The 23,102-nt window shown below is 45.1% G+C and overlaps 2 protein-coding genes across 2 annotated transcripts; one reads left to right on the forward strand and one right to left on the reverse strand.

Annotated features, from left to right (window-relative positions):
* The first annotated feature begins 2,915 nt into the window (after nucleotides 1-2,915).
* On the forward strand, nucleotides 2,916-6,627 carry LOC134088807 (UDP-glucuronosyltransferase 3A1-like). Its single transcript, XM_062542942.1, has 7 exons — nucleotides 2,916-3,273; nucleotides 3,486-3,587; nucleotides 3,715-3,835; nucleotides 3,998-4,526; nucleotides 4,813-5,044; nucleotides 5,458-5,677; nucleotides 6,207-6,627. Exons 1-7 carry the CDS (start codon nucleotides 3,186-3,188, stop codon nucleotides 6,469-6,471), a joined length of 1,557 nt encoding a protein of 518 aa, XP_062398926.1. The 5' UTR covers nucleotides 2,916-3,185; the 3' UTR covers nucleotides 6,472-6,627.
* A 2,943-nt stretch (nucleotides 6,628-9,570) lies between these two features.
* On the reverse strand, nucleotides 9,571-17,711 carry lmbrd2a (LMBR1 domain containing 2a). Its single transcript, XM_062542943.1, has 18 exons — nucleotides 17,575-17,711; nucleotides 16,812-17,044; nucleotides 16,582-16,688; nucleotides 16,299-16,397; nucleotides 15,959-16,126; nucleotides 15,288-15,498; nucleotides 14,925-14,999; nucleotides 14,694-14,807; nucleotides 14,249-14,432; nucleotides 12,782-12,963; nucleotides 12,330-12,463; nucleotides 12,129-12,234; nucleotides 11,919-12,016; nucleotides 11,442-11,545; nucleotides 11,041-11,087; nucleotides 10,806-10,914; nucleotides 10,558-10,663; nucleotides 9,571-10,359 (listed from the first exon to the last, which is right to left on the reverse strand). Exons 2-18 carry the CDS (start codon nucleotides 16,983-16,985, stop codon nucleotides 10,296-10,298), a joined length of 2,082 nt encoding a protein of 693 aa, XP_062398927.1. The 5' UTR covers nucleotides 16,986-17,044; nucleotides 17,575-17,711; the 3' UTR covers nucleotides 9,571-10,295.
* Nucleotides 17,712-23,102: the final 5,391 nt, after the last annotated feature.

Consider the following 23,102-nt stretch of genomic DNA (forward strand, 5'->3'; position numbering starts at 1 on the left):
CTGTTGTAATGGGGGCTTGAGTCAGATGTGCATCATCGGTCCTTGACGCTGATGTGCTCCATATTGCCTAGAGGCAAGACAGGTAACAGCCTCTTGTCTATTTCCGTCTGAGCTAGGAGCCCTTCTCTCTTGCCTATCTCTAATTGCTCAAGGAGCTGATGCAAGTTTCCAAAGCAAAAATACACATCTACTCAGAGGAGGGACAGTGAAGTGTGTTAAGTAGTGACCAATTATTTGAATAACCTTCAAATGGTATATTTCATTCAGAACAGGTTTCTTGCATCTAGAAATCCATGTGTTGGTAATTTCATGACAGATACTACAATATTCACAGATACTACAATGTTTGTGATAAATAGAAACTGTGACAGTTTTGGTCCAAGGAATGCTGGACTGGTCTTGTGTAATGCCAATCTCTTTGCCCCTGTGGTCAAACAACCATATACAGCTTTAGTACGGACTTTGCCTTCTCAGCTTCTCAAAAATAAAAAACAAGTGTAAGGACAATGAGTCATTCATGTCTGTTTATTGTTTGGAAGTATTCAACATTTACCAAGATGGAGTGAGAGAGACCTCAAATGACTTTCCCGACTCCACACTTATAAATGCCGCTGTACTGTAGCCGTAGCCACTCCAGCTCCCAGTAAAATGAATGGACCATTAAAGCTTCACAGAGCTCCAATGAAGAGACTCCGTGCGCCCCTCTCCCCTAATGACTTCACATACTTTTTTGATAGGACACAAAGGCGCTTTTGTCCAGGAAATTAACATGTCAAGCATGACACATTGCCAACCGCCAATCGGCTCACTCGGAACCATATCACTCGCGAGCATGCAAGGGATTGTTATGGTAACTTTACTTGTTTTCCAGTCTATGAACAGCATCAATGCGACCTCATAATTTGAACTGAATGCATCATTTAATACGGATAGACACTATTGATTGACATAATGTGTCTGCCGCTGCTGAATCACATCATTAAAGTAAAAGTTTTCCACAGTCCTATACACGCTCTTTGAAAAGCTCTCTACTTTGAAAAGCTACACTTACCCTAAACCTAGGCCCTAGCACATTTCAGTATGTTATGAAAGGTAGGCCTAAAGGGGGGGTTTAATGTTTTGTTTTTTTTGTGCCTAATTTCAACTAAATTGTTCAGTGATAAAAGTTACCTTGTTTATAATTCGGAAATATTAATACAGTAAGTAAATATCAAAATGAAAACTTTGAAATCACACAGAATGACCAGAGCGCACACACTGGCCAGTGAACATCAGTTAGAGATCAGTGATGTTCTGATACAGTTTAACAGCCCCTGTCCTAACAAATCATTGGCTACAGATATAATTGATCTAAGTCCCAACTTGTGCCAGTGTCTGCCATGACTCTGCCATCATTAGTTGGTTTCTGTGGTAATTATGCCACTGATTTGATTAGCAAACGCAAACAAACAAAGATGGAGAATGCCGATGAGTATACAAAGTGGACTGATATAGATGGTGTGTGCGTATGCTGTATTTGAAGGATTATTTAGCATTCATTTAAAGACATAACATTGTCTCTATACTGTATGTTGCTCTTCAAAGTAATCTGATATTAGTTTTGGATGTCTATTTTAGTGTTATTTTAGCCAGATTAATGCTGGATCATTTGTTGTATATATAGGGATATGTATATTAGAGCATACAATATACTACGTTTTTTATTCTGTGACATAGATTTCTTTCCTATTTTGTGCCGTGTAAAGTACTGTCTAACTGGAGACAGAATGGCCCATCACCTTTTTCAAACTTACTGATGCAAATCCACCTCCTCAACCTCTTGGCAGAGGACCGACACATTTGCCAGTTATTCAGTATGAAGACCAATGCGCCGCCCAGCCATGCTCTAATGATCACCATTTCTCTCAGATCCCAGATATTGGGGTTGTTTCTACTGAGCCTGTGCCAGCTAATGGGCAAGTCCAGTTTGAATTCTTTTTCGAGGTTTTATGTGTTTGGAGAGTTTATGTTTTAAGGGACAAAGCCCACGTGCGTACGCATGCAGAAGTGCCAGTGGGGGGGAGGAGAAGGATGCATGTTGCTGTGCCGGGATCTGCTTCGCGTGAAGAAAGGCATCTATGGAAAGGCTGGAGATGCTGCAGAGATCCAGGCTAACGGTGAGCTCCTGGTCAGCCATGACATGTGATCCACAAGTGTCTTTCAATGAAGAATGTGCGACCCTCAGATGGGTATATATACAGTACGTATTGTTTAGTTAGATTAAATCCATTAGCTGTGATCTTCAGTTAAATGGGTCATAAAATGCAGACATACAGGACATGAGAATGGGACTGCTAATGTGGGTTATTAGTGTGGTATTCAGTACATTTAGGCAAAAGACATCTGAAAGCATGTATACTTTAGACTGTAAGCCATTGTTTTAGGACAATGGCTAATAGTCTAAATTATACTATTATACAGTACATGCATTATTTTGTGTGCATGATATCCATGAGTGACTGCATCAGAAGCTGCTTGTGTCTTAAGGTAGCCTGGGACGTATTCTTCTGTATTCTTCTGAGGACATCTGAGGGCTGCTGTATCATCTGAACATCTACCAGTTTTTGTGGGCAAGTGGCACATTTTTTTTTCTAAAAGATGATGAACACATCACAACGACTGAAATTGTGTAGTTATCAACGAAATCAAATTGAGTTGCTGAAACATTAATAAGAACCAAATAAATGCTGCATTTTGACCTGAAATGTTACAATTTGATCTGAACCAATCACTATTTCTCTGATAATAGCCTGAGAGCATTTGGCAAACCTTTTCTCTCTGTATTTTATAAAGGTTGATGATACAGTTTTGTGTCTTGTGCTGCATATATTGCGTGATGGTCACTTTCGGACCAAAACGCACAGAACTAACTGAAATTGCGCCGTCCTTTGCCTCCATTGTCTTACTTGGTTATGCAAGGGAATGAAAGGGGGTTGGGAATGTGTCTCCTGCTCTCTCTCTCTCTCTCTCTCTCTCTCTCTCTCTCTCTCTCTCTCTCCCTCTCTTTCTCCCTCTCTGTTGCCCCGACTCTTTGTCCACAGACCTTTGGGTGTACTAATCCAGCCAAAAGACTTCATCCCCAGACAGACCTCAGGCACCATCTTACGCGCAGCCCCTATCAGGCAGCCCTGGAGATTTGATTTGACATGGCCAATGTGTTTGTGATCCTCTTTCTAGTCCTGGACTGCCTCGTCCTCCTGCAGAGCGCCAAGATCCTCACCGTCTGTTTGATTGGTAAGTACCTCAGTAAGGTCTTAAGTGTTCTGGCTGATGACTGTTTTGTGGTTTTTGGTGTTCCGCGGCATTGTAAGTGGTGTGTGTCTTAAGTGTTTTTCGAGCTCGGCCGGTTCCGATTAAGCGAGCGAAGATGTAAACGTAGAGGTGACCACTGTGCTGCTGGAGCGTTTACTCTGAGGCTGAGAGAGACGGTTGGTTTTGCCTTGCAGGGGGCAGCCATTACATGCTCATGGATGAGGTCTCGCACTCGTTCCACAGAAGTGGCCACAGCGTGCGGATGCTGCTTCAGCTGGGCAATCCGGTCATTAAAGGTGAGCTCGGCAGGAGAAGGGAAAACTTCACTCACCTGTTGTACCACTTTGTTCTTCCTTTTTGTATGGTTGTGATAAAACTTACAGTCGCAGTTGGTCACCAGCGGCACACATATTGTCATTCTAGGATTTGAGTATGCTGGTCGCCCAGACAGCTATGAATTAACCACCTGGTCACCTGGTGAGAATTACATTGAAGAATACAATGGATGGTTCCTTGTGCAGCAAAAGGAGTTTCTCCTTGGCAGGTGAAGCTGTTTGTGGAATTATTCACTTGTGTTTTTGTTAATAAAACCAGAAGATTTTATGTTAGTGATGTTAATAAGTGGAGTTCAAACGGAGGTTGAGATACTACAACAATGGCATGATGTGAGATGCTGATTTGTCTTCATCTGTTCACTGGGACACAGGAGTAACTTCAGTGGCTTCTTGAGCTTCATGGGACACCTGGCCTACCACTGCGACCTCATTCTGAGTGACTCCGAGCTGATGGACTCGCTGCGGGGGGAGTCCTTCGACATGGCCGTCCTGGACGCCTTCAACCCCTGCTCCTTCCTGCTGGCCCGCTTCCTGGGCCTGCGCTACGTGGCCTTCTACCCGGGCTCCCTCAACGGACCCCTCTCCGTCGGCCTGCCCAGCCCCCTGTCCCACGTGCCGGTCTTCAACTCAGAGCTGTCCGACCGGATGGGGCTTCTGGGCCGCCTCAAGAACGCCGTGTTCTCCCTGGTGTCCCCCGTCGCCGAGCAGCTGATCCACCAGCGGTTCCAGCACGTGGGGGAGCGCCACTTCCTCTCTCCGCCGGCCGTGTCCGAGCTGTACGGCCGGGCGGAGCTGTGGGCCTTCAACACGGACTTCTCCCTGGAGTTCCCGCAGCCGCTGATGCCCTACACCGTGTGCGTGGGGGGACTGCTGTCCAAACCCGCCAGGCCGCTGCCTCAGGTACCCAGTCCCCGCAGAGATGGACTTCACTGGACACAACACATGTCCTCCACATAATGCACTGTCCTCCCTCCAGAACTAGGATCTAATGAGTAATGAGTCTCTTAAAAAGGGACCAGCATCAGCCTTAGTAGGGATGTCAGATAAATACATAGTACACACATTTCTACTTGTCTATGTATTCCACAATGTCTTGAATATCTGCTAATTAGATTGAATTGAAATTGAAATTGAAATTGAAATTAATTGAATTTGAGGACATTTTTGAAGAAATTTGCTTTTGCAGGAGCTGGAGGACTTCATTGGTCAGTATGCGGAGGAGGGGTTCATCGTGGTCACCCTGGGCTCCATGGTGTCCTCTGTCCCTCTGGAGGAGCTGCTGAGGGAGATGAACGCAGGCTTCGCCCGAGTCCCCCAGGGCGTCGTCTGGAGGTACCACCCGCTGCGATGGCCACCCCACATACAGCCTGCTCCCAACGTGAAGCTGGTGGAGTGGCTGCCTCAGAACGACCTGCTAGGTACCAGTGCGGTCAAACATACTGAAAAACATCTCTGCACATGTTGACTTATAGCTTATCATTTCTTATCTGTATGTCACATGTCTGTAAATCATATTTACATTGTGTTGCCTGTATATATTGTGTATATTTTCTATACAGTATATCGCTATGGTCTATACAGTATATTGTCTGTACTGATATTGGCCGGGTTTCCCAGATTCGTTAAGAAGCTCTAAGTGCTAAGAACTTCTTTGGAGCGCTTTAAGAACGTCCTAAGAGCTTCTTAACGAATCTGGGACACCCGGCCCTAGTCTGTACTGAGTGACTCCAGATGGGCAGAAACAAATGTCCTTTATATGTAACCACCTGGCCAGTGAAATCGGAGCCTGATTCTGATTGTGGAGTTATATTCTGACTTCCTCTTTCCTCAGGGCATCCCAAGGTGCGTCTCCTGGTCACCCATGGAGGTCAGAATAGCCTCCTGCAGGCCGTGTACCACGCCGTGCCGGTGTTAGGCGTGCCTCTCTTCGGCGACCAGTTTGACAACCTTGTGCGAGTGGAGGCCAAAGGCCTGGGGCTAGCGCTCAAACCCACAGATATCCAGAGAGAGGTCCTCAGTGGCACAGTGGCCACACTCATCACAGACCCAAGGTAAAGAGGCATGATGACGCAATGATGTTGTCAAGGCTAAAAAAGCCTCTGCTTTGTGTGCTTCCTCCACAGGTTCTATGTATATATATGTATTTACAGTATGTTTTAAAAAGTCTGGCTGCGGCTGGAATTTGTTGGCCTTGGTTTAAAAAAATAGTTTGAGCTGAGGAAGTCACCATTGCATGCTTCTACTTAAATACCCTACTTTCATGATGCAATACCGCTGTAGATTGAAGAGATATCCCTAACCTAGAGTAGTGTATATTATACAATGTTATATGATTTTTTTTTTTTACGTTTTTATCAAGGTCCATGTTACTTTTTAACAAGTATGTTCTCTACTACTTACAACCATGTTCTCTCTACTTAGTATATACTGTATCTACTACTAACACAACAAGTTTAACAGACTAGTTCTTGGGTAGAAGCTGTCATCTTGCTTTTGTCAGTGTATCGTATTGCTATGAGCACATCATCTCCCTGACCTATTCCTGTCCCCCCACCCCCCCCACCCCCCCACCCCCCGCAGGTATAAAGCCTCGGCCGAGTCTCTCAGTCGTATCCACCGGTCACACCCCCACCCCCCGGGGCAGCGGCTGGTGCTCTGGGTGGAGCATGTGATGCGGAGCGGCGGGGGGTCTCACCTGCGGCCCTTCTCCCTCCAGCAGCCCTGGTACCAGCGCTGCCTCCTGGACGTGGCTCTCCTCGTCGCCCTGGTGACGCTCGGACTGGTCAACCTGGGAGTAGTGGCCTTTCAGAGCTACGAGGGCCGAAGCAAGCTGAAACAGGAGTGATGCAGGACTGGTGCAGGTGCAGGGCTTTGTTTTGGATTATACTGTGAAATCGACATTCAGAGAGTTGGATGGTTTGATGTAATGAAGTAATGCTTTTATATTCTTGCATATATGCTGTAGTTGACCACAAGTTAATTAAATGGATGACAGACTGACTATGTGCAAAATATTTTGTCTATTATCACCTTACTTGCTTACCAAAAACATTTACTTAGAAACACGATCAGAATTGGCCCTCGGCCAAGGGAAATGTGGTTTCTGCATATGCGCTCTTCTGAAAAAAAAATCTGTCCTTTTTTCAGAAAAATGATCAGAGGTCACTCTCCGCCAAGCTGATTTGAAATTTGATTTGTATCTTTATGAGGGTTTCGAGCATCCTGTTTTGCTCTGAGCCTGTCTACAGATCAGTCTGTTCCGGGTGACTCTCCATTATGGCTGTAAACAGGGCCTTTTAAAAATAGATTCTGGCAAAGCTGTACTTGTACACAAATGTCACATTTAGTGTTGTGTATCCAGTGGTCACTGTGGGAGATAAATTAATTGGATCATCTGATAATTGGTCCTTTGATTGCAGCCAGTTATAATCTGGAGTGACAATCAAATAATGACTCATACAAAAGGCGGATATGCTCTACTGCAGGCGTGAAGGCGTTTTTTTCTTTTCCCACACAAGTACAAACGAGGAAATAGCGCCTGGAGCTACATACCCAGTTGGCTGCTCTACAATTATTGCGTTTGGTTGACCAGTGTGGAGGTTGGGCCTGGACGTTTCACTGCCCTCCGCCTACTCTCCCAGGCAGGTTTTGGGAAGCCCACTTCAGGCCATGTGAGGACTTTGTGTGTGTGTGTGTGTGTTGGGGAGTCCGGAGGGGAGTGCGGTGGATGTTTGGGGTGGCACTTGACTGATGTTTCCTCCAAACTGACGGCTGTCCTGATTGCTTGTGTCACTCGGCCTCCCCTGGCTCCCGCTCCTCAGCGGTGCTACTTTGTGCAGCGCTGACCCGGCCGCTCCGCAAATGAGGCCCGCGCCGTCATGCCTCACTGCCAGTCACCCCTGCTCACCCCTCCACCCTCCGCCCCCCAGCCCCAGCAGCCTTCCCCCAGCCAGGCCCCCTGAGCCTGCCCCTGAGCTGGATGGATGGAGTCAGCCCTATTGAAGATGGGCTCTGTCCCCTCTCCCCCTCCCTCTCTCCGTTTCCTGGCCTTCATTAAGTGCTCAAGGCAAGGAAGGCAGGGGTCATCGGAGTTGGCTAGGAGTCTCCGCTGGTGGGCTTGGTGTGGTGACCACCACCACCTGCAATACTGTCAGTCTCCTCCCAGACCCAGTACCCCCCCCCCCCCCACAACCCCACCCTGCCCCAGCGGCGTCACCGCCGAGACAAAAGAGTATCCGTCTTCCGTGAACCGTAACTGTCCTGCCCCTTCGCGTGACAAGAGAGCGAGAGCTCCCCTCCGCTCTACATCTGTGTGCTGATGGGGGTTGAAAATATAGATCAGGGAGAATAATAAGCAATTAGAGTAGTGTGGGACGGTGGGTCGGGGGGGAGGGGGGCGCGAGGGAGGGTTACGCGTAGATCCAGGTGCCGCGGTGACAGTGTGTCCCCTCGCAGACAGGCGCTCTCTGTCACGCAAGCCCTGGGCCCGCTGTGTTGTGTGTGGAGCCTGAGTGGTTGTGATCGCGGGGGCTGATTAGGCTGCAAGCCTGAATGGGAATTAACGGAGCACTGGGCACTGCGCTGAGTCGCGTTAACGGCAGGCTGGCCACTTCTGCCACTTGTTTCCAAAGCAGTAATTAACCCCAGCAGAGCCCGCACAGGGCCAGGCTCGTTTAGCAACCTCCCCAGGCCCTCCTACCCCCCCTCCCTCCTGCACAGGTGCAGCGGGAAAACGTACTCACCTTTTTCCTGGGCTTGAAGCAAATGTTCTGTCAGTTATTTGTTTTTTTTTAAACCGTTATATTTGTTTTCAAATCATGACTGGCCTGACTCACGCCTGAGTTCTGGCACAGTGTCCGAGAATTTGAAGCCCTTGTCATTCGCTCTTACTGGCCTATTTGAACAGCGTCTCACTCTAAGTGAAATAACATACATACTGTACACAGAAGCTGTTAAGTTGACTTTTTTATTATTATTATTATTGTTATTATTTGAGGTATTGAAGAGATGGAAATAAATAAACAAATGTCACGTGACACAGTAGGATTTTTTTTTTGATGTTCAGGGGAGTTTTTTAAAAATCATAAATACCATCACACACCCTGTACACAGCATTCTTGATTTACACAAATTTCCTCAAAAAGAAAGAAAAAACCCCCCTCCAAACTCAAAAGTCAGACCAAGTAACACATACAGAGAAAAGGGCGATGTTAATACAAAATACACATCATATGCGAAAGGAATGAGTTTTCAAAAATAGTCTGGCCAATCTTTCACTGGACCAGTGTCTCTTTACATCCATTCTGCCACTGTGAACTCAAGGCACTGGCAGTCCCCTTACAAACACAGATATAAAGCAAACATATATCACTTCTGACTGCTTTCAGATCAGACGGGCCTGTGAAGTGGGCAAACGTCACTGATTCCCCTGCTCACACCAACACGGGACTGTGGGCCCACAAACAGTTCAACTGGCAGCAGGGTAATACCTACAAGGAAGCGAGCTGAAGAGGAAGCATGTGCGTCAGAGGGGGGGGGGGGGGGGGGGGCGACGACCCTTTTTGGGCTAAAGCTATCCCTGAGGTCAGAGGTGACACTTCTTGTTGTGTTGGAAAAGGCCCTGTGGTGCCATGGGTAGGCTGCACCGCACTAGGGGTGAGGGGGGGTCAGGAGGTGACCGGCTCTCATACAACAATACAGAGACGTCTTCCACGGGAGGCTCACAGACACAGGGCATTTGTTTTAAACACAGAAAAGAGGGGGAAAAACCCAGATAACAAATAAAAGACAATGGAAGTGGAGATGATTATTTACCAAGTGGCCTCAGTTCTGACTGAAACACTAATCTTACGTACTAGCTCTACTGGTGAATAGATTAAAAGAGTAACCAAAAAGGCCTCCCTAATTTCCTATTCTACTTTAAAGGTGTAGTCTGAGACTCTAATCCAATACATATTTTTTATTTATTTGTGAAATTCAGCTAACCGCTCATCTTCGTGCTGTCCATTCTATGGGCTCAAAATAAGGAGGTTGTATACAGTCTTGGCACTTCACTTTTGATGGAAAACACCATCTATCACCAAACTCCAGCCGATGCCTAGGAGCACAGGAGCGGAGCATTGACATCCTTTTTGCCAGAAACGTTGATGGTGAGATCTACATTATCTTCTGTCCACATGATAGTTCTTAAGAGCCACTTAACAATGTTCCACTACAGACTCTTTACTAGGGGTTTTAAAGTCATATTACATGTTATACACAAAAACAAAACAGAGATTCACAACAATTTGGGGTCTCTGCAATAGTGTTCAAAAACCAGCACTTTCGTGATTCAATTAACAATTCCCTTTGCATAAAAATAGACATATTTTTGGAAGCTAGTTCCCTTCTGAAAAAGCTTCACTCGTTCGTTCGTGCAGTGAACGAAGCGAGATCAACCCTTTGTAATGCTGGTGCCCTCTGCTGGTTAAAACCAAACACAACTGTGCAGGCCCCAAATAAATAAACACAATGACAATGAAAACACCAGGAAACAGCTCAACAAAGTCCCAAAAAGGTCCACAAGTCTGGTGACATCGCGATAAGTCCGTTAAAATATCCTCCGTTGTCCACTCGTGGGGTCAGAGTAAGAAAAGTCTGTAAGTGTTGTCATTGGGATGTACGTTTCACTCAGACGTCGTCAAATATGCGACCCCGAGACAATGACGTGGACAGATAGCGCCCCCCGGTGTACCTGAGGAGAAAACATGAATAAAAACAGAATGAATAGTCAGGTGACGTTATCCTGCTCTCTTTCATTCCACACAGGGCTCAAATCATGCCCTCATCATGCCTCTTCATCAAGTAATCAATCAATTGGTCAACTAAATAACTACGCATCCCAACGATGGATCAATCATTTATCTCTGGAGTGAAGAAATGATTCATTTACCGGCGGTCCTCGGTCTCCGTGATCTCCTCTGCGTTGAAGTCCAAAGGTTCAGCATCTTGCAGGAGTTCAGTCTGGTCACTCCGATCTCTCCTAGACAGTGGAGCAACTGTAAGAAGAGGAAGGGAGATGTTCCAATCAGAACCCACTCCAGCATTCCGTTCTCTCACGTGGAGGAATAGAGCTACCTAACGCTCCGGTTCACTCCACTCTGAGAAGATGAGAGACTCTTGGGCTGTGGTTCTACTCACATGCGCTGCTGTTCATAACAGACTCGTTGTTCTCCTTCAGTTCCGAATACGCGTTCCGATTCCGGCTGGAATACTTTTCTCGTGGGTCTCCATACCGTTCCCTCCATTCCTGGCAAAAACAAACACACAATCAAAACAAAAATCTCTGTCAATCAGCCCTGGACCCTCACACTAGATGTTGTAGGCTGTGTTTTGTGTTTCGCTCATGGTTCTAATAGTTCTGGAGTATACGTACTCTCCTACGGTTCTCCCCATCCTCTGTTCTCTGGCGCTTCCTCCTCTCTGCAAACACACAGAAAAGAAGTCAACTTACATACGGAGATAGAAAAACTCCCAAATGAATAGAATTGAAGTCTGATTCTATAAATGGAATGGAATAACTCTGGTATAAATAATGCACGTTTTAATTACAGGCCAACCAGATGCATTCCATGGATTGGGTTACACTGTGATTTAGCCCCAAATGAAGAGTACATGAAATTTGACTTGGTAGGAGGCCTAATGCTTTCTAAATCCCTCTTTCAACACAAGTTATTTAAATGTAATTTGGGCTTTAGTTTAAAAACCGAGGTCCAAACAGTGCCAGAGTGCCCAGTGAAATGAGAACCAAAAGTAAGATGCAGGAGATGTGGTCACCTCTCCTGATGAGCTCTCTGCCCTCGTCCACCAGGTCTGTGGTCATGTTGCTCTCACCCATGAACTGCTGGAAGCCCAGCATATTCAGACAGCGCGTTCCAAGACTACAGGAAGACAAAGGAGAAAACAAAACAAACTCAATACTGATGCCACAAAACAAATGTGGGGTTCAGAACAACTACCGTCATTTTCCAACTATAGTCGCGGCTTATACACTAATTTTTCTTCAGCTATGAGGTTAATACAAGGGGGTGGTTAATATGGTATTAATATGGTTTTGTTTCTTTTAACTTGCATAAAACACCGTCCAGTGGCTAATACACAGGAAATTACTCCACCCAGGCACTGATTGGGTTGATTCATGTCTGTTGTTTGGCAAATTCACAACCTAGGTAGATGGTTCCCACTCCCACTCTCTTCCTCTCCCTGACCACGGATTAGTTAGTGGTGGACCGAGAGTGGACAGAAGTTATTCACCTGTAGAAGGTCGCAATGCAGAGCAGCAGGATGAGCATGGGGTAGTAGATGTAGAACCCTTTAGCGATGAACGAGAGGACCTTCATGGACCCCATAATCTAAAGGTGACAGAGCACACACACACAAACACATTAGCATCAAGAATGTGTGATTAAAAGGGCACCATCCATTGTTTCGTAAACAGGTTTCACGAGTTGTGCAGTCACTCACAGTAGTGTAGGCGGTCTGCTCTCTCTGCTGGCCGGAGATGGTGGAGTCCATGTGGATCAGACCCAGGAAGTTCAGGCATAGGGGTGGAGTCAGCCGGCAGAACAACCTACGGACAGAGTTGGCGTTGACTTACGGCTGTTCAACACATTAAGAACACACTGTGTTCACCACATTAGTCCATCACTGACACTGCTGACATACATGCCGCTAAACTGCAGGCTGTAGGCATCCGTCTGATGGTGCGGGGCCAGGTAGTAGTAGTTGAAGACTCGGATGCGGAACACGGTGGAGTAAACGCAGTAGCACAGGTAAAATATGGTGAAGAAGCACGCCATCTGGTGGACAAGAGCAGTCATGGTCATGAGCATCAGGCAGTCCCAAAAGCAGGAGGATAAGGGAAGGGCATCGACGATGACTCACTCACTCATTTCACACACTGATAAATTTCAATGACAATTTCTATGTCTGGCTCCTGCTGGAATGCAGTCAGAGGACTACTATACAAAGTGACGTAACTAACAATAGAACACATCAATTCTGCAACAATAGATGACACTTGGTCTAGTTTTCTTTAAGACAGTTTTTTCCCCAAAGTGACCTGGACAGACCAGTAACCTCTCTTTACAGTCCATCCACCAGGAGGTCCCTCTCACCTCGATGTAAAAGTAGTTGTACTCCTTCTCGGCCAGCTGGATGAAGATGGCGAAGAGGGAGAGGACGGGATGGGTGCTGAAGAAGGTGCACTCGGACCAGACCACCGCCACCGAGACCAGCATCAGCAGCACGGCCAGCGCCTTGTAGAACCAGCGCCGCAGCTGACACTCCCAGTACCACTCTGTCAACAATCACCAAGGCAACAACAACAACAACAACACAAAACACCTGCATTTATCAACGCTTTCACAGAGAATAATATACATCATATATATATATACAGTATATATATATCTTGCCAGTATCTGACTATTTCAATTTTCTTTTCAGAAGATTGTTAGCGCTGACTAAATGATTGAAAGGTTTGCAAATACAGAAGTCCATATAGCTTTTTAGTCATATCACACTGAGATTAGCAGACCAAAGATCAGATGTGGAAAGGTGACAGAAACATGTCACTACCAATCACGTACCAAAACACTCCCTTTAGTAATCTAACAATGGTGGTACGTGATTCATTCTCTGTTCACCTTCCGACATTTAACCTCTTGATTTAAAAGTAAACACTAGCCCTTTTTCCATAAGATTTGCAAGCAAACTGACTCACAATTCAATGTAAATGTCTTGGTGCAAGACAAAATTCAGTTTTCCGCTCTTACTTTAGGAACATTCTGAGCAGAAGTCACAATTACTTACATCGCTCCAACCCTTCTCCATCACATTAACGTCAAACTGACTCTTGTCAATCCACCTCTGGCAGGCAAATTATCTTAGCACCACAAAACTGATATAAGTCCTTTTCTATCACGTGTCGCACAAACTTTTTGATGGGCATTGTTTTTAAGCTAATTATCGTTTTATCTTTTGGAAAATGGGCTACTGGTGATGTGCCTGTTTTGTAAGATTTTAGAAAATAATCTGAAGGGCTTTGTACACTACTAAGGTAATCTAACGGACTTTGTACAATACTCAGACATCTAGACAGATAGGTTTGAAGAACACAATAAAATGCCACAACTACATACAGTGGACTTTTCATAACACTGCAACACTTCCTAAAATGCTATGCCAGAGTTGCAGAAACACAAAACAAAGACTTTGTCACTTCTCTCCTGTATGACAGAAAGTCACATGTTCATGACATAATATTTAGGTGAAGTACAGGTACAGGGTAATGTTCACGTCGGGGCCATAAAGTGAGAGTGTATGGAGCCAGTAATACCATAGACTGTGCACAGTCTATGAGTCATACAGTGCCGCATCAAGTCCACTGAATATGATGATGTCATGTTTAATGGTCTAATTCTACAATTCAGTACCACACAGTTTAAAACAGTCTTTACTCTTTACATATATTTCAGGAGTCGTTTTCTGAGTCTGACCTATACAAGATGCTTCCAAACAAGGAGTTTCCTAGCAGGGTTAAAGTCTCCTCTGACCTAACATACCATCCCATGCATACATACCTATGGTGGGCGTATAGAGGACTCTGCTGAGCCAGCCGGGCGGCTCTGAAGAGGGGAAGCTGTGCACAAACTGGTGGGTGGCACTGGTCTCGTTCTTAGCCACGTCCTCCAGGTGAAAGGCCTCCTCCAGCAGTGCCTGCCACTGCACCTGGGTGCGGTTGTGCCGCTGCACGGCGTAGATCACCTGGGGAGGGGGGTGGCGGAGGAGACGCTTTAGCGTGTCACGCAAACAATGTCCGTCGTGTTTAGGACCTCTGGAGTGACACGGTCGTGACTGATGGTTCTGGTTCAGACCTGATCAGTGTAATGCTGTTTACTAATATGCTTAGCCTCCAGCGGCTCTATTGAATCTCGACAGGGCCTTAATTGAATCCCAGCCGAATGTCATTTGCCAGGCCGAGGGGAGGTAAGCAAACATGCCGCGAGAACTGAGCAGCTGTTGTACCTGTTTGTGTAGCTTCACCAGGCTCTTTTTGCTGGGGCACGGGTTACGGTTCTCGTCAAAGTCCTCGTAGTCATCCATGTTCCTGTTCATTTTCTCCTGGTACTCCGTGGGGCTCTATGATATAGGAGATCATGAATTTAATTTACAGCCATACCAGTCACTGGCATAATGCTAGCTGCAATATTGTTAGATTACTTGGCAAATATACTTCTTTTCCCATGTTGACCTTACCTTTCTTAAAACTGTGTCGATGCACTTCCGAAGAGGGTTGTTATACTTGATTGCCTCACTGGCATTCCTCACATCCTGGAGAGCGGAGATATGATTGTGTTGTCATGTATATTTATAAAATTAGGAGCAAACACCGTTTCAATTTATGCATTACAACAAAGCTGGCTAGCTGCACACACACAGTCCATAACCATTATTGTATCATAGGAGCACATCTGTCCCAATTTGTATATACGGCTTCTCAAACTACTGCAGGAAGTTCCACTGAATTAAATGGTTTATCCCAACATTTGAAGGAAATATGAGCTATTAAATGAAATGCCTGCACTAGTTTGCCAGTTGAGATCCGTTAATCTCTCTCACCTCCATGGCATCCTCCAGATTCTCCTCGGCGTCGGCCTTCTCCGTCATCAGCTTGGCGGCCTTGAAGTAGGTCTTGGCCAGCAGGTGACCGTGACAGGAGGCGTTCCAGTAAGAGCGCGGGATCTCCACCAAGCCATAGCCCAGCAACAGCACCAGCAGGAACAAGCCCCAGGTGTTGGCTGCTGTGATGCCGATGACTTGCAGCTGAGTCCTGGACAGACACACCCAAGTAGACACACAACCATGCACCAGTGTCAACACTGCACATAAATAATGTGATCGGACTGTGCACTGCTAATCTCGTAACCATTTGACATTTTGTAGCCATGAGATGACAAAGTAACACATAATAGTGGGGATTTAGGGAACAACATGTGCCAATGCTAAGGCTATGATAAGATACAGAGCACTACTGCCATACAATCTCTGATGTCTTATGAATAAATGTTTACAAATTACAAAGTTCAGAAAGCCACTAATGTATCGTGTTAGACAACTAGATAGCGGACAGACCTTGTGTTTAATTGTCCACAAGGTCTCACCAATACGCCTCTACTCTGTTGTCAGTTTCACGACCATCCCTTACACCGGAAATATCTGCTCCTCGAAGGCCACTTTCCAGGGCTTGTGGGACAAAATGCAGGGCAGTGGGGAAGAAGTGTTATCCTCACCATGAGAGATTGAGCTTGGGGCTCACGGCCACGTAGATGAGCAGCGAGCAGAAGATGAGCAGGTAGGTGCCGTAGTAGATGGCGTTCTCAATCAGAGCCGTCTTCACCTTCCCCGAGATGGAGAAGCCTCCAGAGCGTGCGTACGACTGCATAAACGGGATGAGCAACCTGCAAACAAAAAAGGTTGCGAGATAATTCACTTTTTAAGAACCCGACCCAGAAAGAAATAACTGTGAAGGATTATAATCACTTAGCCTCAGTATAATACACACATGTCATGTAACCTATACTCAAGAACAGCTTAGGATTGATTCATGTCAAGATACAATGTGTTCCTTACCATGTCAAAAACTGTGAGGTCCAGTATACTACTCGCCAGAACACTGGTAGAATTCCATCAGGTATGTAGCTCCAAGGCTTATGACAGACCCTTTTTGGACTGTGGTATAAAGCATGGAGAAAAGTATGGACACAACATGGTCTATTTAATTTCCTCAAAAATATATTAAGAAAAACATGGATATGACCTTGTTTAATTAACCAACAGCATGAAATAATTGCCTCAGCAGCCTTGTTCGGGTTAAGAAAATAGTGAATGCATGAAATGAGGCGGTTAAAAGGACCTTGTCGTTGGAGAAATAGAAGAATTTGCCGACTGGTTTGAGTATTCTGTTGGTAGGACGGCAGTCTTTTCCTTGTTGCTATTAATCTTGCATTGGTTATAAATACTCTGTAATCAAAAACACATAGGAAGTGTCAATCTACGATATGGCAGGGCGTTAGGAAAGTAAATGTGGCAGTTAACCAACAACTCGTCTTGTGCAGTGTCAAGGTGTGGAATGTGTCAACTCACCGTACTGACATCCAGAGGCAGGATGAAAACGATCAAGAAGCAGAGGAACCAGGCAAGAAGGGTGGCAAACAAGACCATGCGATGCTGCTTGCGAAAGTCTCCATAGCGGTGTAAAAGGAACAGTGCCAGGAAAAATACCACGACAATCTCGATGCCCAGGGCCACACCACTCATTCTGACAGATGAAGTGTGTGTCCAAACACTCCAAATTGAGCTAAGCCATCACTCCACACCTTATCGGAAACACGAGAGAGAGAGAGAGAGAGAGAGAGAGAGAGAGAGAGAGAGAGAGAGAGAGAGAGAGAGAGAGAGAGATGCGTCAACTATATTTACGTATAGGCTACAACATTATGAAGTAACTAGGCAGGCTTTAGAGAAGATAAAATAGTTAGCTCGGGGGTAAATAAATAGAAGTGGCATCACTGTTAATAAGACATTAAAAAGAAGAGCTCGGATGAAGAGTCGACGGGGACATCGATTTACCCCATGAAAGTACCCAAAACAAATGTACTAGTATGAAATTACCCATACTTAAGTAAAGCCATTAACAACAATTCTTATATTGCGAAGTAAACGTCTAAAGACATATCTTAGCGACATTAGCCAACTGTCTGCTTGGTTATCTGACACGCAACGCTTGCCTACTGAAAGCAACAAATTCATGTTAACATTAGCTAGTGCTAGCTCCTGTAACGTTACTGAGATTAAATCTATCCAAAAGCCTCTCTTGGCAAAACATTAAAATAGACAACTGAAGTCTTACATTTCTGTGTGTCTGTTACATAGACACTGGTGACAAAATCCAGACCCCATTCCTATTTCTAGATGTCATTGCGTGTCAAAAGGCAACGTAAGTGTTGCCTCTGAACCTTGGGAGTTTTGCGTAATCTGAAGCTGGACGTTTCCTATTTGAGCTGTGCATTGTGGGATGTGTAGTACTTTAACCCGACGAAGCCATAGATCTGACACTGTCCCATTTTCAAATGTGTGCATATAACAAACTTGGGCCATGTGAAATATAGATTTCCTGAAAACGTCATCAGTATTTCAATCTAACGCTTTCCTCAGATGATATGCTACAATTAGTTGCGTTGCGTAAGCGCAGGCCTATAATTATTTCAGACTGGTTTACTGATTGATGATAATTAATAGGCTATCCTACAAGCCACTGTCAGTGATTTACAAGTAAAAAAAATATTATTCCCCCATATTTAGACTAACCCCTGAGACAACACAGTTCCATTAAAAGTTAATTGAACCTGCTGTTCATGACAAGAACAACAAGTAGGCAAGCACACAATATGCACATTCATCCATATTTATGTAGCCTATTCATTAGGCCTACTAGACTAGTCAACATTAAAAATAATCTGGACAAAATTAGCATCATTTGTACAGTTTATTTAGCCTATAAAGGACACTCATGTGACAACAGCCATGAAGTGTTTTCACTTAATACAGATTTTGCCTTTCACCTTGAGTTCCAGTGCTTTCCAAGTCATTGATTTGATTTATCTGGAGGTTGATTTATGTCACATGAACAGTTCATGGTCTTCCTGTTTTGCTGGAGACCTTCAAGCCTATGGTGCTTCCCAGATTTCACATGGTGTACAATAATCACAAGCTGTCCCTTCTGAAAACAGTGTCCTGTTCATAGATCTGTGTAGGTCCAAAAATAAGGGTCGTCGGAGACGAGTGATCCCAAGAAGTTAATGCACACGTCTGGGTCTTCTACCAGAGAATCTACGTTTCCCAGGAGATCTAAACAAAGGTTTTCCAGCAAGCCCAGGCAAAATGTCCAGTCCTCGCACAGCTCTGGGCCTCCCAGAACTGTCAACCACAAAGATCCGAACATGTCCAGCGACTGTGGCCAGTCCTCAAATAAATCCTCCATGATTGGTTCAAACCAGGGATACACACCTTGTGCTCCTTGTTATTCATTAATTTTCAGAAGGCTTTTCATGCGGTGCATGTGATGTGGAGGGGAGCTGTTACTGTCGGTTGCACAGGTGTGTTTGTACTGTAAGTGCTTATGCTGGCCATCTGCTTCCTCTGCTGGGGTTAAACCCTTTACCCATGATGCACAGCGCAGGGACTTTACAGAGGATTACTGATCATGGCAGTTCTCTCATCCCTGTCTTGAATGCAATAACTGTAGTCTACCCGATGTAACTTCAAACATTATTTTACATATTACATAATAATAATATAGTCTTTCAATAGTATAAAATACAACACCATTACATACACCTTGAATGTTTTCTGACATTCACAATAACCGACACCGCTGATTTACTCTAAATGTATTTCAAGAAATGTATTGAGTTATGAACAGTGGTCACCAGTTATATACATTAAAATACATTAAAATACTGTATACTACTGGAGCAAACCAGGTTAATAGACAATTAGATTAAAGCTCATTTACATTATGCTTGTCTTCATATCTGACTGAAAACACCAAAACAGCTATCAACTCAAAGCTCAAGAAACATTAAGAGAATGCAGGATGTCGCATTAAAAGGCCCCTTGAGAAAGGTCTAAGGAAAACATTCTGGAAAGTTATCTCAAGGGTTCAGCATGGAAGGTCAAACTGCAGAGGCGCTTTGGGACGTTGAGCAAGAGCTCCTAATCATAGACATTGAAGCTCATGTGTCTTATTTGTGCACTTGTCAGGAGTCACCATCACAAAGGTCTGGACAGAAGCCTCATTACTTGAATTTTCCCTCACCGTTGGCACATGCAGTGGTGCAGTTCAGCTGGAATGGTGCTTTTAACAGGGGCCACTAGGTGGCATTCAATGTAGAAATTGGTATTGTATGTGGCTTTGCCAAAGAATACTGCCTGAGCTCCACTTCTAAACAACGAACATAGGCTAAACTACACAAATGCATATTTTCTCTCTCTCTCTCTCTCTCTCTCTCTCTCTCTCTATATATATATACTGTATATATATATGAGTAATGTGCCTTAACTGGGTTTAAAAATGCTTTTTTTTTACTGCATTACTTTTACTGTATAAATGCTGAGGATCTAGTACTCTTAGATGATTAGAAAAACAAACAGTCTGCAAAGTGAACTCCAACGCGTTTAGTGATGATTCAAATACCCATTCCTTTGTCTACAGCAGCAGAGGAAGGAAAGCAGGAGGAAACAGCATGGCTCATGCCACTGGTGACAACACTTACACATCCGAGTAAGGGCTCTGTGTGTGTCCCATGCCCTGGGGTCACAGACGGTGCCAAACCACTGAACGAACCCTGAGATGACATTCTCCCTCTCCTGGGATACCGATGCCCTGAGAAACAAGAGATACTCTCTCTTCAAAACAACCATTGTCTGAGCTGTGATTTTTTTTTGTTCTGTATCGCTTTCAAGAGATTATTACTTTTGATGGCGTCTTATGTGTATAGAATGTATCAAGCAGCCAGTTCAAACTAAAGTAGCAGGGATCATTCACATTTCCTTCTTTGCAAAGGAGGGTAACCTAAAACACTTGCTAACAAAGGCTGTTGTTTGGATGATGAGGCTTTCCCTTGGCGCCAGTCGGGGCAATGACAGGCAAACAGTTTACCTCAAAGAGACCCCGGTTTCTTTTTTTTTTTATGCAAAAAGATGAAATTTTGACGTAATCAAGACAGATTCATGGCTCAGTCTGTTTATACTATGTCTCAAGTCTACCACGGCTGCTTCCTTCTCCATGCTTGAGTGAAGTTGCTCCTGACACATTTGGGGCGCCCCTGCAGGGTGGGGGCCGACTAGCCGAGAGCCCTTGAGTGGATCCAGTGGGGCCTATTGAGATGTGAGAACAGGCAGCTTGCCTTGTCCCCATCATGGCCCGAAACAACAGGTACGGCAACATGGAGGGCTTTGTTTGAAGTTTGATCCATGGGAAACCTTGGGCACAATGATTTGGGGGGACAATGCGGGCACAGTGTTGTCCGTCCCCAGGGTGGCACCGTCGAGCACGGATCCCGTAGCCTGCCCCAAATTAGAAGTCCCTTGGGGGTGGCCCCTCCCTGGTCTTACCTATGTTGGTTGCCTGAGATAACCCAACAATGAGGTGTAGACTTACATGCGGCAATCGAGGGCAGGGTGTTCTGCAGTTCATGAGAGTTGGAGAGCCTGCAGCTACTGTATCCTCCAGTAAAACACGGGACGTTCTGTTGTATGCGGTGGGCGGGCAATTATTATTGAAGTTAAGGAGGCTTGTAATCATAGTGGTAACCCAAGACGCTTTTCTACCACTTTTAAGCTATATTTTGGAGCTTTTTGGCTGGATAGTAAAGATTAGACAGGAAATGAGTGGGGAGAGCGACGGGGAGTTTTCTCGGGAAATTACCTCAGGCCGGATTCAAACCTCTATCCCCATGGGCACTACAGACCCAAGTGTGGTGTGGGATACCGACGCTACCTCTTCTCCACCTCTCCCCCGCTTATTTATGTCTGAGGGACTCTTGTTTTGTTTTTTTTCTCTCTCTCATGTGTAATTCATGCCGGGCATTCAGGGTGCTGATAGTGCCACTTACACACACACACCTGTTTGTTTTTTTCCAGCCACTGTTTCCAGGCACTCCCCCAACAAGGTTTTGCCCTCTGAAGGGAGCTGCAGAGACTGACAGGAGAACAGGACATGGACAGTGTGTTCGGTATTTATACCAAATCATTCGTTTCCATGAGTGGATTCAATAATTACTCCACACCTAGAGCTCAGTCTGTGTAAATGGACAGACTGGGCAATATCAAACAGAATATCAAATTATGACTTGATATTCTATATCTATTATCTATATATTCTATGATTTTGACAACTGATTCAGTCTTAATGGAATGTTTGTCAAAGTGTGTTGCAACTCTTCAATTTCCATTCAAATGGCTGTGTATGTAACTTTAAAGACCAAAAAGCCAAAATATGTATAAATAATAATAAAAAAAACAATCCTCAAAATGTGAGTGAATGGTTTTTTAGACCACAGATATGAAATAGGCATTCCCTAGGAGTCAATGAAGGACAGAATGTGTTATAATTTATGGTTTGAAGTCTCCGCCTGTGATCAACGTCACCAAACCTTTGCCAAGCCTGCTGAAACTGCAGTGGGGCTTATAGAGGTCTTCCAGCTCCACATTCCATCTCTAATCTATTCCACAGATACTACTATGAAGATTCACGAGAGACTTCATGAGAGAGAGAGTACAGAAGAGGACGTCATGCTCGCTGGAGAACAATGCTTTCAATGAGTCCATGTAAAGCGAAAAGGCAAATGCTCTGAAAAACTGTGTCTTTGAAACCACTCTGAAGGCCACTACCAGATAATTTTCTACTACGGAGTAACACCAGGTCATCCCCCACACAGGAACGCACATTGAAACGCTGTGGTCAAACATTTTTGTTTTCCGCTGAACTGTACGCACAATCAAGAAACATGAGCTGCATGCCTCTCTCTCTGCTCTGTCCCCTCCCACGCCATCCCCTCCACTTCGCTCTCTGTTTCCAAGGGTTGCATCACACCTTTATGACGACTCGGGGAATGGGGACCGGGTGAAGTAGAGCATGGCCAACAGGTGCTGCTGGTGAATACGGCCACAGAGCAATGAGCCTGACCCCGAGAGGCTAAGGATTGGAACCTCAGGACTGTCCGTTCCCCATGACAGACACAACAGAAGATCTATTCACACGTCTGCTGATAGCAGCGTTAATTCCCTTTGTGACACTGTTAGTACACAAAACAAAGATCCTGGAGTCATTTCTCAACAAGTCTCTAATGTGCGAGTCAGTCACACTTTGACAGCATTGTCAATGTTCTCTCCCATCAGCCATTGTTAGTTTGGTTGGTAAACAGTTATCTTCTTGGCTCTTTTCTGACTTGTGTACCCATCTATGTGTATTCAGGGGGTTGCACGAGCTTTGTAAACAGTGCAAACTCCTGCTGTTAGTCATCTCTATACCACTGTGGGAAATTGTCCCATCAGCTGCTTGCATTCCAGACCCACCTCACTCGCACCTGTGAGGACCTGTCAGGGTCCAGGGACCACCCTCAACATTATAATACCAGTGTCTTTTGCATGTGAAAGACCTCGGCCCAGGATGGTATTGAATTCCGCAAATCTAATCCATGTGTAAAAGTAATATGATATGAGTTGCCATTCTCATGCCGGTTGCACCATGTGCTGTTGGCACTGCAGCGAGTGCTTATCAGCGCTATTTGTCCACAAACAGACACACGGTTTCTACGTAATCTGACTCGCATGTCCTGATCATCAGCACAGTCACCAACCAAATGAGTCAGACCG

Source organism: Sardina pilchardus, chromosome 8 (assembly GCF_963854185.1).
Source record: "Sardina pilchardus chromosome 8, fSarPil1.1, whole genome shotgun sequence".
NCBI classification, from domain to species: Eukaryota; Metazoa; Chordata; class Actinopteri; order Clupeiformes; family Clupeidae; genus Sardina; species Sardina pilchardus.

Excerpts from the sequence above, each read along its gene's own strand:
- lmbrd2a (XM_062542943.1), bottom strand. The coding sequence starts at position 16,985 with ATGAGTGGTGTGGCCCTGGGCATCGAGATTGTCGTGGTATTTTTCCTG. Across the intron at positions 16,398-16,581 it reads TCTATTTCTCCAACGACAAG|TCCAAAAAGGGTCTGTCATA; the intron begins GTCCTTTTAACC and ends TTTATACCACAG. Across the intron at positions 14,808-14,924 it reads TCGACACAGTTTTAAGAAAG|AGCCCCACGGAGTACCAGGA; the intron begins GTAAGGTCAACA and ends CCTATATCATAG.
- LOC134088807 (XM_062542942.1), top strand. The coding sequence starts at position 3,186 with ATGGCCAATGTGTTTGTGATCCTCTTTCTAGTCCTGGACTGCCTCGTC. Across the intron at positions 3,274-3,485 it reads CCTCACCGTCTGTTTGATTG|GGGGCAGCCATTACATGCTC; the intron begins GTAAGTACCTCA and ends TTTGCCTTGCAG. Across the intron at positions 5,678-6,206 it reads ACACTCATCACAGACCCAAG|GTATAAAGCCTCGGCCGAGT; the intron begins GTAAAGAGGCAT and ends CACCCCCCGCAG.